This window comes from Tachypleus tridentatus, chromosome 7, assembly GCF_004210375.1.
Source record: "Tachypleus tridentatus isolate NWPU-2018 chromosome 7, ASM421037v1, whole genome shotgun sequence".
Classification (NCBI taxonomy): domain Eukaryota; kingdom Metazoa; phylum Arthropoda; class Merostomata; order Xiphosura; family Limulidae; genus Tachypleus; species Tachypleus tridentatus.
Genome location: NC_134831.1, coordinates 43,369,078 through 43,389,342, shown reverse-complemented (window position 1 = coordinate 43,389,342; position 20,265 = coordinate 43,369,078). Strand labels below are relative to the sequence as shown.

The following is a 20,265-nucleotide window of genomic DNA, read 5'->3' as shown; positions in this document are numbered from 1 at the left end:
TTCACACATTTTCCAAAGTTATGCACCTTACAATTAAGCATTCTTCAGTAATGTCTATCTGAATAAAGCAATCTTTTTTTTTGCCATTTTCTCAATTAAAGTTAAGATTTTATGACGGAAATATTTTATTAGTGCAATCTTGAAAACAGCTTTCTCAGGTACCTGACACAGACAACTGTCAGACAGATTTTAAATTGTACGGTTACACTATTATAAACGGTCAAGAAAGATGTGAAAAATAACATTAATAAGGCCTGTAAAACAATAAATTGGAATGACCTAGATGATGCAAAATTTAAAAGTAAAAAAAAATATAATCATCTGAACCTCTTCCAACACTTCAATGTCCTTCCTAAGGTAGAAAGCTCAAAGTTCAATATAATACTCCAAATGAAGCCTATAGAATAAAATGGTAACATCTTTAGACTTATCCAATATTTCTGTAAATACAACCTAAAATCCTATTTGTCCTACAACTCACTTAGATTGCTTAAGATAATGATCAATCAGAATACCAAGACCTTTTGCTTCCACAACACTATTAAGTTTATTCAAATCAAATTTATACTGAATCACATTATAACAGCCTACATACATTAACTTGTATTTATTATAACAAAAACCAATATATCATTTATTTGCCCAAATCATCAAATAATGTAAGTCCTACTGTAAAGTAGCAGCATCCTCACTTCCAGCAACACCCATATTTGTTTGATCATTTTTCCATCTAGCAATTATTCAGAATGAGAAAAGAATGCTAAAATCTACATTACTAAAATCTAAGAAAAAAAGTAGAAATTAATGACACAATTATCTTATAATTACATGGAATTAGCATATAGCCTATGAAAAAATTATTGAGAAAGTACTACTACCCCTACCCCATAATATACCCTAACTTCACACTTCATAGCTAACTGAAATAAATAATTTTGCAAAATCAGCTTGACCAATAAAAAGGCAGAAAAGTGCAGCTGAGGCAGTTAGAAGTTAGTAAATTCCTTTGTGAACCAATCAAAATTAAGATCATTCATGTTACAAATTTGTGGCATATTCATAGAATAATTATTGATAAACATCAGTTAGATTAGCAACTTCTAATATATATAGAAATACCAGTGCATCTTGGTAACACTTAAGTTCCAAAAACTGACATGTTGCTTAGCAATAAAAGTATAACCTAATATTGTTATTTGTCTAGGTACTAAAAGTATAAAATGAAATATACTGACAACAAAACTGTAAATCTGTTTATAATTTAATTTCCATTGATTAAAGAGATTTAATTTTATTAAAAACGTTGGTGATATAGCAGATAACAGCTTCATTCAGAAACAATTTAAGTTTGAAACTGAATCAACATTTTACTTTCATTGCAAATTTTATGCACTTGGTTTTAAACTACATAATCCCACAGCACATCTTTATTTTAGACTTATTATACCAACAGTCACTAGTTTAGGTTTCATAGCACCCCCCTTCATGGCTCCCTTAAATCCCTATCACTAAATTCATAATAGGCAAGCAGTAATCAAACTATTCTATCTGGATAAATGCATTTGGGCTTTTATGGTGCCTTCTATTTTGAGAAATTGAGAGAAATCAAACTTGATGTGTCATGACATACCCACTAACTTTTATATAGGTTAGATGACTCTTACTTTATCATCCCTCAAGTGCTTTACTCCCATATTAACATTTTGTTTACCCTTAATGTATTTTTAAAAATTTCGTAGTGTACATTTTTACATTTTTCAGCCAAACTTTCTTCACAAACCTTTTCAATTTCTAAATGTCCTGTTTAACCAACTTTCTTGATCTTCTATAATCCTCTAAGTTTCATATCATACCATGTTTTTAAAAGTTTTTCCACATTTGATAAGTACCTCAAATAATTCATTTGCCCAATTCACAATAGATAATTTTATCACCCCTTAAAAATTAACTTTCTTGAAAGTTGTAACCAAAATTTCATTATTCCTGATTTTCATACACAGTAAGACATTAAACCTAATTTAGTAATTATTCACCACATGTCAATGAGTTAGACCAGTCCTTCAGATTTATCCATCATAAGTAACTTTTGACAAGAGCAAGCCTAAGAATAATACCAAGCCTTTAACTGCAGTGAACTACAGCAAACTAAAGAACATCTTTTAAAGTTTGTCAATTGAATGAAATATGAGTTTTGAAAATTGTGTAATTCCATAACAATAATTGAAAAATAACATACAAAACTATTACTCTGCTACCTATTTTTATAATTTTCTTTATCTTCTTCACATGTGTGTATTCTTTTGGTTGCCTTTAGTGAAACAGACTTCAAATCCTCCAGAGAGACAGTGCTACCACCACCATCTTGTTCAGACCTCATCTACAAACAACAACCAAGATTCAACATTTAAACATCACTCGTTTGATTTGAATACTAAGATTTAAATTCAATTTATTTCTAGTCCCAAGACATCTTATTATTAGAAAAAAAAAATCAGAAATTTTGATAGATATTGATATGAAATCTTTAACACTCTTAGTACTAGTTTTATAAGTTTTTTTTCCCTTACAGTCAACATAATGCCACCAGTGTAATGAGTTAATAAATTTAAGGTGTGTAACATTAACATGATAAATATCCAATCATACGAGTTTAACAGGAGTTACGAAAAAATTAAAAACCTGTTAAAGGTTTTCTTTCATCATATGCATTATCAGTAACCTAACTTACTTATTATTCTAATGAACTCAAGATATAAAAAGGTGACCTGATATAGAATAAGGAGTGTGGTATATGGTGAAAGCAACCCATGTTTATTTTCCAATAATACATTAAATAAAAACAACCTTTAGAAATCATTAAAGTTTTAAGACAATGCTGCACAGACATCTTACATGAAGAGAATTGACAAGATCCTTATAAAACACAAGATGTACAAATGGGACAGTGTACAAATGTCATCACAGAATTCTTTGTGATAAGACTACTGGTAATAGAATTTGATGCTCAAGAAAAGAAAAGTTCTTACAACAAGTATTATTGTTTGTTGAAATGTGTATCACAAAGAAGGGTCAAGTGAACAGAAACACCATAACATCAAGGGTGTCAATGAATTCAACTTGAGATCACTTTGTTTGATACTACTTCCATCTATGAAATAATCTTATCTGAGAGCCTTTTAAGATAATGACTCTATCAGCAGCCCTTTAGGCTCTTTCTTTCCGTATTTTTACAGTGATCTCTCACTCTCCTGTCTTTTGACCACTCTTGAGCTAGTAGCCAAAGTAAAAAAAATGATCAAAGTTATCATATACAGAAACTTCCACTATGGAAGTTTACTTGGAAACCTTACTTTTATTTAAAAATGTAAAAGTAACCATTCCCAGAAAATGGAATGATCTGATAAAAGTAAATGATTGTTTAATAGCTGTCCGAACTGAACTTATAACTTTAACAGAAAAATATATGAATGATAATCACATGTACTTAAGTAATTGAATAATAAAATGTGTCATTTGTATTTATTTGACTAAATAATAAATGTACATGTTTCATTAACCAATCTTCAAGCAATTTCTTCATTTTTCACATAAACTTCTCATGTTGGTGACTCACAAGTCTAACCAATGGTTGTGTAAATATTATGGACTTAAATTTATTTATAACGAGTGAAAGGCAAACCCACGACTAACTGCACCTGTTACAACAGCAATTTATATGTTGAACCGATATGATTATTTTGTAGCCTTTGCTTAAAAATGACCAAACTCTCTTTAATATGAAGGCTTTGTACATCATCAGGCCATGTTAAGATCTTAAAACAATTTTAATGGACAACTACAAAACTCTCTCTGAAATAAAAGCTTTGTTCATCATTGGTTTAAAAACTTAAAACAATTAAAAGGTGGAAGCACAAAACCTTTATTTAAAAAAAGATCTTGCTTCTTTTTTTTTTTATAAGCAAAAATCATAAATTAACCAAGTCAGTTCTGCACATCACATTGCTGCTTATCATAATGGAAATATTCCATCTATTTATTTATTTTCTTACCAAAACACTTAAATAACTATTGAGAAACATAAAATAAAATGGGGAAAGGAGTAAAATCTGCTTTTAAACTGACAGCACTAATAGATACTGATATTTCTAAACCTTTAATATTACCTTTTCTCCTGTACTTCTATTTGCTACTTGTTTAAGCTTGACATTTCTAATAGCTTCCAATGTTATGGCAGGAGGTCCAGATAGTTTTACTTTTTTACTGGGTGATTTGGCATACAAATCTTCTAAGTTTTTCCTTACTGGTTTTATTGCGGGTAGTGCTGAAAAAGTGAGGGGAGGTGGAGGAGGAGGGGGAGGTAGAAATAGAGGTACCTCTGATGATTCTTTATTTATATTTGCTTTAATTGGTAAAGGATATTTATTACAAGTTTCTGATCTGCAACAACAAATGTTTTTATAGTCATTTCTGTTTATTAACTGGCATTCCCTTAATAATTTCATCTGTTCTTCTTGCTTTGACTTCATAGAACTGATGACAGATTCCAGGTCACCAAGTCTTTGAAGAATTTGACTTAGCCTTTGAAGCTGCACAGAATCCAAACTTGCACACAATGAATTCCAGCTACTGAAAAATGTGGACTGCAATGATAAAAACATTTACCAGGTTAGTTTGTTAGCCTTGAACCACATAAAAATCATACACATAGTGTTAAATCTAGTTCTGCATTATTTGCACAAGTTCTAATAATTTTCATAATAATTACAAGAATATAACTCAGTGCAATGCATCCATAGTCAACCTGAAAACTGTTCAAATAAATAAAATTGGTTTAAGAAGCTTAGTTCTTAAAATTATTGTAAGAATATACCAACAATAATGGAAACACCCTAAAACATAGCTTTTTTCTACTTCATATTAATTTGAAATCCTATAAGACCACCTTTGCTACTATAATATTCCTAAAAGATAATCATTTAATGAACTTAAAACTAAAACATTAAAAGTTTCATTTACTAAATGTTAACTTCCTTATGTCTTATGAAAATTCACAGCTGTTTTTGTAGTATATTCATTTGTAAATAAAGGTTCTAGTAATTCAACTAAGGATCCAGATAAGTCATAGTTATATGTACCAATACTTGACACTATAGGTCGCATAGAATATCAATCTTTATGAATATTAAAAACCCCATATACGATTCCTGAATAGTAGATCTGAAAGAAACCAGACCTGCCCAAAAAGACGGGCTTGGATTGAGTTATAACAAAAGATCCAGGTTCAAAATGGGTTGAACTTGAATGGAGTGACTTTTGCAAATTTGTTTGTAAAAATTCAGGGTTTTTTTGCTTAATTTTTCAACTTTTTAAAGTTTGCTTAAAAAACTATTTTCATAGTTGTTGTTTTTTTAAACATGAGGATAAGGTTAAGATCTTTAAAATTTTTCTCTCTTGAAATAAAAAAGAGAAAAAAAATTGGAGGTAATCCAATTCAGATGTTTGTGATTGTTAATTGTCTTTTTTCCATATTTAAAGGTGAGAATGGAAAGACTAAGAGACAAGTTTTGGTAAGGTAGGAATCACCTTTAGCTAAGACAGCTTTGTATTTCTTGAAGGGTAGTTGGCTTTTGGAATGGGTCACCTTCAAATGTGATAGATCCAATTAAATTAATGGAGCTTAAGGGGTGTTTTTTCTCATAGCAAAGTCACTTCAGGTTATCTACTGTGTCCACCAATGGGAAATGAGCCCCTGATATGGATTTGTAATTCCAAACTTACCAATGCCCCATCATGGACAGGAGCTTAATGGAAGACTTTAAAGATATTTGAGTGATAAGGGCTGACAGAGAACTTTATTTTATATTAGTATATTGGATGGGATACTCTAAATCAGGGATTTCCAACAGGTGGTATGCAGTCCGTGGCATGGTTTTGTGTGGCCTGCGAAAGTCTACTGAAAAATAAACTACTTTTACAATATTTTTTTATAGTGAAGAAATGAAAAATTCTGACTTGCAAGGTAAAAATGCATGAAAGCTCCAACTGACATTCACTAATGAAATTTTAAAATTTATTTTGTGTGCACCTATATGTTTATTATTTATGCCTCCATAATTTTACAATAATAACTTGATCCTAATAGCTTTTAAATTATATCACATACACCTCGGCTATTATACCATCATTCTCCCTGCTAGACAAAGTGGACTCGCCCAGCTGGTGGCTGTTGCTAGTCTGTTCGTTTGCTGTTGTGGAGGTTGATGTGTTGTAAATTATCACTGCTTAGTTCCATGGTAAATATAAACATGAGCAAAGTTTTTAAGAAATGTAAGATTGATGGTAAAAATAGAGTGTACCAGGAGCATTGGGAACTTGATTATTTAATTACAAACAATAACAGCAAGTTGCAGTGTTTGGTTTGTATGCAAATTATATCAGTGCCCAAAGAATTTAATGAGAAAAGCATTATTCAATGATGCATGAAGAAAAGTACAAAAAATATGAAGGAGAAACTTAAAGTGTCTAGACTGCAGATTTCAGCAAGAAATAAAACAACAAACAAATATGTTTAGCAAGTTGTCAGAAAGCCATACATCTGTTTAGATTGTTCATATGTCATTTCTCTTGAACTTGACAGAGCAAAGAATCCTTTTATTGATGGCAGTTTAATAAAGAAATAAGCTGTTGGAATGGCAAAGGCATTTGGTGATGCCATAATTGCTGAGAAATCTGAGTCAGTGCCACTTTCTAACCAAACCATACAAAAAAAAGTCACTGATATGGGAGAACAATTAAAAATCTCACTTGTTGGATTGGTTGAAAAAAGTACTTATTTCCTTTGTCTTGACAAAAGTACTGATCAAGCAGATGCAAGTCAGCTGTTAATATTTATACGCATTATTCATGAAGATTTTTCAACGAAAGAGGAATTACTGAATGTATGTGCTCTTCGTGGGACCACAAAAGGAAAGGATATCTTCAAAGCAGTGAAAAATTCAGTTGATAAAATCGGAGGTTGAATAAGTGTTAAGCAATAGTGACAGATGACACACCTGCAAAAATCAGGCTTTGTTGGTTTTTTTAGGGAAGATAAAGTAACTTTTCCAGTCCAACATCTCATTGTGTTATTCATCAAAAAGCTTTGTGTGGGAAATCAAAAGTTTTTAAAATTGTTGTTAAAATTATTAGCATGATAAGAGAAGGAAACAAAGCTCTTTTACACTGGCAGCTGAAGCAGTTTTTGGAGGATATAGAGACAGAATATGGGGATTTGGCTCTTTACAACCAAGTGAGATAGTTCAGTACTGGAAAATGTCTTGAACGATTCTTTGGAATAAGGAAAGAAATCCCTGCATTCCTCGATCAGTTTGTTTTATCAGATACAACACAATTGGAAGAAGAGCTCAAAAGTAACGATTTTATGAAACATCTGGCTTTTCTCACAGACATCACTACTCAACAATCTCAACCTGAAGCTCCAGGGATAGAACCAGATGGTATCAGTTTTGATGGGAAACATAAATGGGTTTCAAAATAATAATTTTCATAGTTTGTTTAGAAAATAATGACTTGGCCAACTTTTCAAAGTTGTCACCAATTAACAGAACAGTTCAAAGATGATGAGCCACTTGATTTTTCAAAATTTTTTGTTAATACTGAAGATATCATAGATGAGTTTAATTGATTGATTTAGTGTTTTATGGCACAAAGCAGCTAGGCTATCCGTCCGTTAAAAAGGTAAAAACAAATTAAATGTAGTAAACAACAGAAAAGAAAATGAAGGTAAAACAAAACATCATTGAAAAACAAAAAAAGCATAAAACCAATGTTGACACCTAGTTTACAATGTTAAGATAGAAAGCAGAGTAAAAGAAGTTGTAAAGGACTTCCTGTAGCAGAATGGTAATGATCATAACCTGCCAGGAAGACTAACAGGTAAGTTCAAGAACCACCGTCAGTCACCTGAAGTTGGCCTTTCCAGTCCTGGTTCTGGGTTATGTGTCATTAGAGCCTGTACCAAAGGGTAAAGTAATAAAAGTTCAAAAGACATGCAGCAAAATTGAAATAACAACGCACCAGGACAATTAACGGGTAGTTCAATCGGATAGTTCAAACAGCAGCGTTAGTCACCTGAAGTTGGCCCTTCCAGTACTGGTGTCGAGTTACTTAATGTCCTAGCGATCTTCCAATTTCAAATTGAACTAGAGAGATTGAAACTTTGAAAAGGGAACCACAATTAAAAAGGTGTAATGTATAAATATCCAACACTTAAATAAGATTAAAAAGATTAATGGCCATTAAAAAACTAAAAACTTTATCAAGGTGGACAGTGTCACCATCACCAATAACACTTTCCAATGTTACAGATAAACCCTGGGAAAAAACATGTTTAAAATATTGCCGTCGTTGAGAGTCGTAACGATGGCAAGAAAGTAGAATGTGGCTTACAGTGATTTGAGTGTTACACAAACTACACACTGGTGCAACAGTTCCAGATAAAAGAAAACAATGAGATATAAACTGTGACCAATGTGTAGTCTAGTTAGAACAACTTCCTCCTTCTGAACTTTACGGAAGCTAGATGGCCAAAGCCCAATATAGGGTTTTATTTGAAAAAGCTTGTTGTCGCGTTGCTCACTCCAAGTGGACTGCCAGCTGGAACGGAGCCAAGCCTTCAATACAGGACCATAGTCCATTTACGGAATAGGCACAGTGATAATAGTGCCTGAGCAGATAGATTTAGCTGCCGTGTCTGCAAGCTCATTCCCTCAAATACCAACATGGCCTGGTATCCAGAAAAACTGGATAGAAGTAGCAGTTAATGAGAAATGGGCCAGTCAATTTTGAATATCAGCGAGAACAGGGTGTGAGCCAACATGTAGCGATTCCAGGGCCAGTATAGAACTAAGCAAGTCAGAATAAATAGCGCAGTTGGAGTACTGCTCAGCTTCAATATGATCCAGTGCAAGAGATATGGCGTACAGTTCAGCAGTGAACACAGAAGCTGTAAAGGGGATTCTGCATCCAACCACCAAACCACAGCAAACCATGGCAGAGCCCACTGAATTACCTGATTTGGAACCATCTGTATAAATTGGAACAGAATGATTGTTTGAAAGATGTTCATTAAATAAAAGACGGTACTTCCAATCTAAAGTATCTGCCTTTTTCAGATGACTGAAAGAAAGGTCACATTTGTGGGCTGAAATAAGCCATGGTAGGATGGGCTTACCTGTGGATTCTGCAATGTTATCCAAGGACAGATCCAATTCATCCAATTGCCCCTGGATGCGAAGGCCAAAAGGAGCAATGGCAGATCGTCTGTTCTGAAAAAGCACAGCCCACTGAGGAAGGAAAACACATCCCCAGGTGGGATGCTTTGGTCAGGTACGAAGTTTCAAAGAATATAGTAAAGATAGTTGCAAATTGCAAAGGTGCAGAGAAGGTTCATGAGATTCAACGTATAAGCTTTGAACTGGAGAGCTGCAGAAAGCCCCAGTGCAGAGTCAAAGTCCTTGGTAATGAATGGGGTCTAGCAACTTTAGGGCCAAGGGTCTGGCAGAGCCATAAACCATTGATCCATAGTCGAGTTTTGATCGAATAAAAGCACGATATACCTTTAACATAGAGCATCAATCTGCTCCCCAACTGGCAGTAGAGAGGACACGGAGGATGTTCAGTGCTCTTGTGCATTTGACCTGTAGCTGCTTTAAGAGTGGTATAAAGGTCAGCTTACGGTCAGAGATAAGCCCCAAGAACTTGGTCTCAGGGACCACTGGCAGCAAAACTTCACTGATATGAAGTTCAGGATCAGGGTGAATACCCCGTAGGCAGCAAAAGTGCATGCAAACAGTTTTAGAGAGAAAAATTAAAGCCGACCGCCACAGTCCACTTCAGTACACAATTGAGGGCAGTTTGTAGTTGCTGCTCAATATATCTCATGTTCGACGACTGACACGACATGTGAAAGTCATCGACATACAGCCCATTCGCAACAGTGAGAGGGAGTTGTTCAGTGATGGCATTTATCTTTATACTGAAAAGTGTGACACTCAAAACACAGCCCTGAAAGACTCCAAGTTCCTGTACAAAAGAACGGGAATGTGTCAAACCCATACGAACTTGGAATCTCATGTCCATTAAAATTTTTTTAATAAACTTGGGTAAATGGCCACGTAACCCATACCTCCATGTTGTGTCATAAGCCTTCTCAATGTCAAAGAATATTGATACAAGATGTTGGCATTTTAGAAAGGCTTCTCTGACTGAAGCCTTGAAGTTTCAAGTCGAATTAGGTGGTCTGTGGTGGAGTGCTGTTGTCGGAACCCACACTGGGTGGGCGAGAGGAGGTTGTTTGGTTCAAGGAACCAAACAAGACGAGCATTAACCATCCTCTCCAAGGTCTTACAGAGACAGCTTGTCAAAGCAATTGGACGGTAGTTTGAAGAAACCTTGGGATCTTTCCCTGGCTTAGAGAAAGGTAAAATAATAGCCTGGCACCAGGCATCAGAAAAACATTCTCCTGTCAGATCCGGTTAAAGACAATTAGAAGGACATCAAGAGAAGCAGGAGATAGATGGTGCAGCATGTCATAGTGTACATCATCATGTACGACCAATGTAATGCCAGACCGATGAAGGGCCATTTTCAGTTCCACCAGTGTAAAGGGACAATGACATTTAAAGAGACAGTCAGTTTGAAAGGAAAGAGGTGAACGCTCTGCCCAAGTCTTGATGGCCAAGAAGGTGGAGGAACAAGCAGAAGTGCTAGATACCCGGCAAAAGCTTTCACTAAGAGTATCAGCGATGCTCTGGACATCAGCCACCTCCTGACCATCTGAGAGTAAAATTGAGAGGGGGACAGAATTGTAGTGCCCACTGACCTGTCGAATCCTGTCCCATATGACTTTGAAACTGATGCTAGAAGATATGCTAGTTGTGAACTTAATCCAAGATTCCTTCTGGCTTTGACGTCTTACCCACCTAGCACGTGCACGGGCCCATTGGAAAGCGACGAGGTTCGAAAGTGTGGGATATCTATGAAAAGTATCCCACGCCCGTTTTTGAGCCTTCCGTGCTAAGTGGCAAGCAGGATTCCACCATGGATGAGGATATCGTGGAAAAGATGTCTAGGTTTTAGGAATACACTGAGCAGCTGCTTGTATAATACAGCCAGTTACCGCTGCCACACAGTCGTCTGTTGATGGCTGATTCACGATGGTAGGATCAAGTTCTGAGAGAGCAGTGAAAGTGGACCAGTCTGCCTGATCCAGCTTCCACCGGGGCACACGGGTTGGGTGGCATCGACCACGGGCCAGTCTCTCTCAAAAGTATAGGAAAATGATCACTGCCTAGTAGATTATTGCCAACCCTCCATGAAAAATGGGACAATAATGAAGGGGAGCACACTGAGAGATCAATAGCGGTATACGACTGACTATGTGCATGAAAATAAGTGGAAGAACCGGTATTGAAAAGAGAAAGGTTGTGATCAGAGAGCATACCCTCTACAGAGCGACCCCTCCCATCAATAACAGCACTTCGCCAGAGGGGATGATGTCCATTAAAGTCCCCCAGGAGTAGAAAGGGAGATGGCAACTGTTCAACAAGAGCATCAAGGTCTAATTGATCATATGTCTCTCCAGGGGACAGGTAGAGAGAACAAACAGTGATGGTATGACCCAAGGAAACACCAATGGCTATGGCCTCCAAGGGTGTGTTGAGTGACAAAGACAGGGTGGGCACATGCTGATCAACTAATAGTGCCACCCCTCCATGTACTCATCCATCACACAGCCTGTCATTTCTGTACAGAGAACACTGCTGAATGGTGACTGTATCAGCAGGTTTCAGAAATGTTTCTTGTAAGGAAAGACATACAGGATGGTAGGAAGCAATCAATGTTTTCATGTCATCCAGATTAGAACGTAAACCTCGACAGTTCCATTGTATCAAGGTGGCCATTTTTAATGACAGGTAGGCGAAGTGGCTGGAGAATCCTTCTGTTTACGACCACGTCTTTTTTCCTTACTGTCCTTAGTCGAAGAAGGTCTATCAACCTCCATGGATCCTGCCCTGGGTCTATTGAGCAGGTCTTTGTTATTGGAAGGGGATTCCAGTGACTGAGGATGTAAACGAACGATTGTTTTGCCTCTTGGGGTGGGAGAAAAAAGATGTATCAGAAGAAATGTCTGTATTTGAAACTGAAGGATGTGGATCTTGTGGTTTGTTGGAATGTATGGGAAGAACAGAGATGGGTGTGGAAGTCGATTCATCAACCTTTTTAACCATGGAGGTCAAAAGGCTTTTCATTTGTTTAGAAAACAATTCTCTTGTAGGCACAGGGAGATCTGTCTGCACTCCCACTGTAGTTGTGGAACAAAGTGCAGCAGCATATGTCCGAGGTGGAGTAACGGGCAGCAATTGCCTAGCCTCAGGAAAACTAATGTTATGAGTCGTTTTCAAATGCTGCACCTCTTTTTCCTCCAACCATTTTGGGCAAGAAAGAAAGTAGGAAGGGTGAGAACCATTGCAGTTGATGCAATGTGGGTCCATGTCACATTCATAGGCATTGTGGTCCTTGCCACCACAACAAGCACATGTCAGGGAACAACGACATGATGTCTTTGAGCGGCCAAACCTCTGACACTGGAAACATCGGAGAGGGTTTGGAATGTATGGCCATACCCTGCAAATTAGATAACCTGCCTTGATGGTGGCAGGTGCACGTGATGATATAAATGTCAAAATGAGGGTATTTGTTGGCAGTGTAACTCCATCTTTGCGAGTGGAGATGCGCCTCACTGCAGAAACACCTTGAGTGGAGAGACCAGCGAGAATCTCCGAATTTGGGTTGTTCTTCAAATCCCTCTCAACAATAACTCCTCGTGATGAATTCAAGGTAGCATGAGGGGTAACCTCAACAGGTATATCCCCAATTGCCATTGAATTCAAGAGGAGTTCACTGTGTTGGGTTGTGGATGTTTCAGCTAATATGTCTCCAGATCGAAGCTTCTTTACTGACTTTGGAGAGCCAGCAAGACCTCTAGTCCCTTCTGAAGGTTTTTCTGAAAGAGAATGTAATATAAGAAACTGGGATACGTGTGTTACTGATGTTGAAGATTGCTGTTCAAAGTCTTCAAGATGTGGTCGCTTACCCATTGACTGTTTTTTACAATTTTATTTAAATTTTTTGGAGGATCCATAGGAAAAAGGAAAAATTTCGGTACCCACTGACCCCACCCACCATGGAGCCCTACGAGGGGATGCAATGTCATGCAAGGACAATATAGCAACGCTAGGGTTTCGTGAGCACTATACCCAAACACCAGCATCAGGCACAATGTCCACAACATCCATTGAGAACTTCCAACACTGGTACTTGGTTGACTCTAGCCAAAGTGGACCAGCCGACTGACCCAAGGGGACCACCCAAAGCCCACCCATCTACAGGAATTCAAGGCCAAAGTGGTGTGTTAGGGTTGGACCCCTCAACCACCAGGATCCTCTCCTCCCCTTCACGGGTTGCCATGCATGGCAAACACGTGGGTGGATGTTGGTTTCCAGAGAAGGTAACCAGACAGAACAGAACCTTCCCTGGGAGGTCCCCTCACCATGTACAGGAATCCACACCGAGGGCAGATGAATTTAAAGCAAAATTCGAAAAATTTGAAATGCTATAAAGCAGGATACAGCTGTTTAATAATGCTCTTTGTGTTGACATATAAAATCAACAAGCTGACATTCAACTTGAATTATGTGATTTACAAGCTGATCCATTTCTGCAAACCACACAAGAAAAAGGACCAGATGTCTTTAAACTACTTTCAAAAAATCGATTTCCAAATTTGCATGCTTTTGGACAGAAGTTGCCTCATGGATTCTTTTCTGCTTCACCTCCTGAGACTAGCAACAACAGAACTCCATGTCGACATACGTGCTTTGGTCAGTGCTGCTGAGCAATCTCAAAGTTCACATTGAAACTTTTACGTTCTTACTACGTTAAATATCACAGATATATTTGTTATTCTAGTTTCTTTTATATACAGCATTTTTTCATTAAATTTATTTATTATGTAACATGTTTAAATTACAATTTCCTTTTATTTTCACAATGAAATACATCTTTCTTCACAAATTTGCCTGTCCAAATATCATGCAACTTAAAGCAAGTCGTATTCAGATCAACTCCTTCCCCAATCGTAACTCATTTTACCATGCTGAAAGAACATAAATTAACTCTACCACGGATTTATTTACTCTTTATTTTGCATTACGTAATACACCAATAAACCCTAACTTGACAAAAATATAATGCCACCTACCAATAGACTTGTGATAACTCTGGTGTAAGTAATGGAAGATGAATATGTTAGATGTAGTACACATACCAGCCTACAAGACCTCTTCCAATGATTGGCATTTAACAAAAAAAAAGAAAGGCAAGAGAGATTGTATTATGCCAAATTTTATTAGATGGGATGCAAAGAAAACATGTAGTCAGACTCCCTAAAGAAGAAAATGTTTAATGAATGAGTTGATAACCCCAAACACTTAACATGAAAGGCAATACAGCCCAAAAGTTAGATATATGCCCTGATAAAAGCAGATGATAGCTTCTTCCACACAAAGGGATAATCTTATGTCTTTGGTAGAAAGGAACAGTCAAAAAACAAAATCAACTGATCCCTATAATATAGTGTGCAGGAGGCATCTAAGCTATAATTCTCCAAATCACAATGGCAGTAAGATAGTAGAAGGAGAAAATATATTTTCAGGGACAAATTATTTAAGAAACAGGAGGACATAGGCTTAAAATTGAGGCATGTAAAAGACCAAAGTACATAGTCAGAAATAAGGATCAGAAAAGAAGAATGAGAAACAAAAAAAAAGACCTTTAAGAGGTCCACAAAAACATGCAAAAAGAGGAGATGACTACCTGGCAAAAGGTGAGATTCAGTTACTTGCAATGGTTAAAACAAATCATTGTCAAAAATTGAGGGATAGAAGGAAGTAAAATGGAGGAATGGAAAATGACCTAACAGAAGAAAAGTGGCAAAGAAATTAGCAGGAGTAATTCAAACTATAAAGAGTGGCATCAGTGTAGATATGCAAGTTCAGTTTAGGGAAGAAAGTGTAGTACCTCAAGTTGTATTGGAGTGATCCAGTCATTATAACAGAAAGGGATGTAAAGAAATGAAGAGACAAAACAGTAGATAAAGGATTATAAAACATGTTCCATTGATCCACCAGAACTCAATGAAAGGAACACAAGTACATAATAAAGAAGGATCAGAACTTCAAGAGAAAAAAGTGAAAACACCTCTCATGCAACACAGATGGAAAATGTCATCCATCAAGAATCACAAAACAACACGAAAGAGATCTAAAGATAACAGATGTTAAATCCTCCATCTTCCTGGATTTGACAAACACAATAATAACAGACTTTAGCAGTTTCCTTCTGCTGCCAACAAAAAGATCACTGCATTCCAAAGGCATTGAAGAGAAGTTCTGATGGCAGGGGAGAAAAAAAAGGTGGAGTATGAAAGTGTAGGGACAGACAATGAGAAAAACTTGCACAATCCAAAAATCACTGGTGAAAGAATCTCTTCAGGTGAATAAAGTGGGGGAGGCAGAGAGCCCAGAAGTTTCTATAAGGAAAACTCCCTGCTATGAGCCCCAGTGGTCTGACCTGAAGAAAAGAAGACACTACCCAGGAACAACTGGAGAAGAAAAAGGAAAGGAATTAACATGACATGAATCTCAAGGATGAGTAGCAGACTGAGGTACATGTAGCCTAGTGAGACACAAAAGCAAGAAAACAACCAAATATTGCTGGTTAGAAATCTTAGCCTGGGGTTTCCAGGAATTGGAAATGTTCTCAAAAACTTGTACGTGTAGGTAATGAGACCAGATAAAAATCATGTAGAAAAGAGAAAAGGGTGACAATCTTTTAATGAAAAGCATTCCAAATGAAAAGACCCACAAAACAATGATAGCAAGTCAAAATAGAGACAGTAGAAAAAAAAAAAGCAAACAAACATTAAATGGTGTCCCTTACATAACTCTCAAGATCATGGCAGAGGACTTCAGTGAGAAGGTGAAACAGAGTTGGTCAGTTGGCTGTTTGGCCTTTTATAGCACAAAGCAACTTGGTTATCTGCACCAAACAACCATAAAAAAATTAAAAGTAAATTAAAATTACTAAAATTCATAAAAGGAGATCGTAAAAACAAAACAGTACAAGTTTTGAATTACAAACTCAAATAGCATTAAAAAGGCAAATGGCCCTTAAAAACCTAAAAACATTTGTAAGGTGGACAGTGTCACCATCACCAATGACACTGTCTAATGTCAGGGGTAAACCTTGGGATAAAACATGTCCAAAATGGTGCCATCTTTGAGAGATATATAAAAATGGCATGACAGTAAAATGTGGACTATTGTGACCCGAGTGTCACACAGATTTGGTGCATCAGTCCCAAAAGAAAAAAAAACAAGGAGTTTAAAAGCTGTGACCAATGTGTAGTTTACTTAAGACAATTCCTTTCCAATCCTTAGGAAAACAAGATGGCCAAAGTCCATTAGAAGGTTTTACCTGGAAAAGCTTGTTTTCACATTGCTCGCTCCAAGTCGACTGCCAACTTGCATGGAGCCAATAAAAATGGGCAAATGGTCAAGCAACCCATATAACAGAAGATCTTGCAAAATGCCATACCTCCACATAATATTGTAAGCCTTCTCAAGGTCAAAGAATACTGACACAGGATGTTGTCGATTGAAAAAGGCTTCTCTGATCAATGTTTCAAATTGAATCAGGTGGTCCACAGTAAAGAGCTGTTGTTAGAACCCACACTGGATGGGTTAGAGGATGTTGTTTGATTCGAAGAACTAAATAAGACAAGCATAAAAATCCTCTCTAAGGTCTTATAGATACAGCTCATCAAAGAAATTGGATAGCAGTTTGAAGGAATCTTGGGATCTTTCCCATGCTTAGAAAAAGGTAGGACAATAGTCTGGTGCGTGCATCAGGAAAAACATTCTCCTGTCAGATCCAATTAAAAGCAACCAAAATGAGAGCAAGAGAAGCAGAAGAGAGATGGTGCAGCATCTCGTAGTGTATATCAGGTCTGACCGATGTACTGCCAGACTAATGAAGAACCAGCTTGACTTACACCAGTGTAAAGGGATGATTATAGTCATATAGATGATCAGCCCAAAAGGAAAGAGGTGATCGCTCTGCCCGAGTCTCGATGGCTAAGGTGTAGGATGAAGCAGAAATGCTAGATACCCAGAAAAATCTTTCACCCAGAGTACTGGCAATGCTCTGGGTATAAGAAACTTCCTGGCCATCAGAGAGCAACATCATAAAGGGGATAGAATTATACTGCCCACTGACCTTCCAAATCTTTTATGATATGACTTTGGAACTGGTAGTGTAAGAGATGCTGGTTATGAATTTAATCCAAGATTCCTTCTAGCTTTGACATCTTACCTGCCGAGTATGTGCACAGGCCTACTGAAAAACAATGTGATTCAAAAGTGTAGGGTACCTACAAAAAGCATCCCAGGCCCATTTTTGAGCCTTCCATTCGATGTGGTTGGCAGGATTCCACCACAAATGAGAAAACCATGGGAAATGTGTCCAGGTTTTAGGAATATTTTGAGCAGATGCCTGGATAGTACAGTCAGTAACTGCTGCTATGCAGTCGTCTATCAATGGCTTACAGACAACGGCAGGATCAAGTTCCATGAGAGCATTGTAAGGTGGCCCGGTTGGTTTGATTCAGGTTCCACCAGTGCACATGGATTGGGTGGCATCAGCCACAGTCAGTCTCTCTCAAAATGACTGGAAAATGACTACTGCCCCGTTGGTTACTGTCAATCCTTCCAAAGGAAGTGGATCCAAGAACCTGCTGGAATGAATAGTAGGGACAGAGATGGGTGTTAACATTGATTCATCAACTTTCTTAACCATGGAGGTCAAAAGGCTTTTACATGGTTTGAGAATGATTCTTTTGGAAGCATGGAGAGATTCATCTGCACTCCCACTGTAGCAGTGGAACGAAGTGCAGCAGCATACATCCGAGATAGAGTTGTGGATAGTAACTTTCAAGCCTCGGGGTAAGAAATGTTGTGAATCGTTTTTAAACACTGTACTTCTTTTTCTTCCACCCACCTAGGGCATGAACAAAAGTAAAATGGGTGAGAGGCGCTACAATTAATGCAAATGAGGATCTATTTCACACTGACATTGTAAACATCTGAAACGGTTTGGAATATATGGTCATACCTTCCAATTACAATAACCTGCCTTGATGGTGGCAGGTGGACATGGTGATGTGAACATCAAAATTAGGACACTGGTCAGCATCATAATTCCATCTATGCAAGTGGAAATATGCCTCACTGCAGAAACTCCTTGGATGGAGAGACCAAACCAGTGAGGATCTCTGACTCTTGATATTCTTGAAATTCCTATCAACAATAACTCCTCTTGAAGAATTCAAAGTAGCATAGGAAGTAACCTCAATGGGTATATTGGCCCAGCATGGCCAAATGAATAAGGCACTTGACTCATAATCTGAGGGTCGCAGGTACAAATCCTCATCACACCAAACATGCTCGCCTTTTCAGCTGTGGGGACATTATAATGTAGCAGTCAATCCCACTATGTGTTGGTGGGGATATACCATCTATCAGTCTTAACCACCATTTGCCAGTCTCATATAAGAAATAAAAGAGTAGCAATAGAAATAAAAATTAGGAGAGCAAGATGTGGGTGCTCAAGCCCACAACATCCCACATCTATAACACCCTTCACTGGCTGCAGACAGTGGTGGGAAGGTGACTACTCTCCAAAGTAAAGAAGAAAAATTAAATGAAATAAAAATAAGAATAAAAAATAAGGTCCTACCATTTGGGGGTAAGTAAGTTGAAAACTTACCTCTTGAAGTTAGCATTCCAGCCCCCAATACAGTTGAGAGGCACTAGCTGATAGCACAGAAGACAAATTATACTAGTATGAAGCATCCAATCCAGTTATCTAAACAAACTAGCAGGTGGTGGATGGGAGTAACATTAGTTGTGCATGTGTGTATAATTGCCATAACTCCAAAAGGACAAAGCCTAGAAACTTGAAATTTTGCACCAATACCAAGTGGACCCTGAGGACATACACTTGGGTATTGTTACTTGTCTCATATACGTGCATGCAAAGAAATGTTTTTTTATATTACAAGCATAAATCACAGACCGATAATCAGACACAGTGTTTTAGTACTCATCATCTTTACCTACTCAGAAAACGTCAAGAAAAACAATTAATTTATATCCTCATTTTACCCACACAATTCCTATTTTCCACAACGTTATTACATTTGGGAAAGTCCAACATCTTGATGTGGCTCGAGAAAAAAAAAAGTTATTTTGGAAATGTTTAGCTGTTTTGATTAAAGAAAAAAGAAGACATTTAGCACTTTTTCAAGGTATGGTTTACAGGACCAAAACCAACATGGAGAAAGTTAACTTGTAAATGTAATGTATAACAATGTAGCAATGAAACATGCTCTAATTGTTTTAGATACATTTGTGAATGTAATGTTAAAGTACAATGATTATGCTAAACTATTTGTCCAGGTCAGATGAGAAAAGAACTTGTTTAAAGATATTCCTATTAATTTTTGTATAGTAGCTGAATTGAAGAGTCATCAATTGATTATCACATCAACAGTGAAACATACAAAATTGGGCTCAGTAGTAAAAAGGAGATAGGAATTATATATAAGAAATCATTAGCTCCAAAATTTTGTGAAACTAATGGCAAAATGAGACCCAAAGATGTAGTATTGAAGTCAAAGCAGGTGCACAATGCATTACAAAATGACTTCTCTAGCAATTCATCAAATTAAAAATTCCAGTATGTTACAACCATTTTTGTGGCAAAGATCATATACAATGTTTTTTCCACAACTCTTAATTTGTTAATTTTGTATTCCAAGTCAAAGGTATGTAAAATAAGCATTTTAATTCAGTATGTTGTCTTCCATAAGATGCTGCTCAAGAGTTCTATTATACAAAAATTCATCATTTACAATGAATGATGAAAAGCAAAAGTTTTTCAAAATTTTGTTTATATGTATAAAACCTTAAAAATTATAGTTTGAAGGCAAAAGCTGACAAAGTATTGGAAACCAAAAGGCTTAACATTTGTTTTGAAAAACAATTAATTACAATCATATTTAAAAATGTATTCAAATAAAAC

The 20,265-nt window shown here is 36.7% G+C and overlaps 1 protein-coding gene across 4 annotated transcripts in view; it reads right to left on the bottom strand.

Moving 5' to 3' along the window:
* LOC143255536 (uncharacterized) overlaps positions 1 to 20,265 on the bottom strand; it is a 35,362-nt gene that overhangs the window by 8,978 nt on the left and 6,119 nt on the right. For all 4 annotated transcript variants that reach the window (XM_076511355.1, XM_076511357.1, XM_076511353.1 and 1 more), the window contains exons 4-5: positions 4,164 to 4,640; positions 2,256 to 2,377 (exon numbers count right to left, since the gene is read on the bottom strand). In XM_076511355.1, coding sequence (XP_076367470.1) covers positions 2,256 to 2,377; positions 4,164 to 4,640 — 599 coding nt within the window. The remainder of the gene's footprint in view (positions 1 to 2,255; positions 2,378 to 4,163; positions 4,641 to 20,265) is intronic.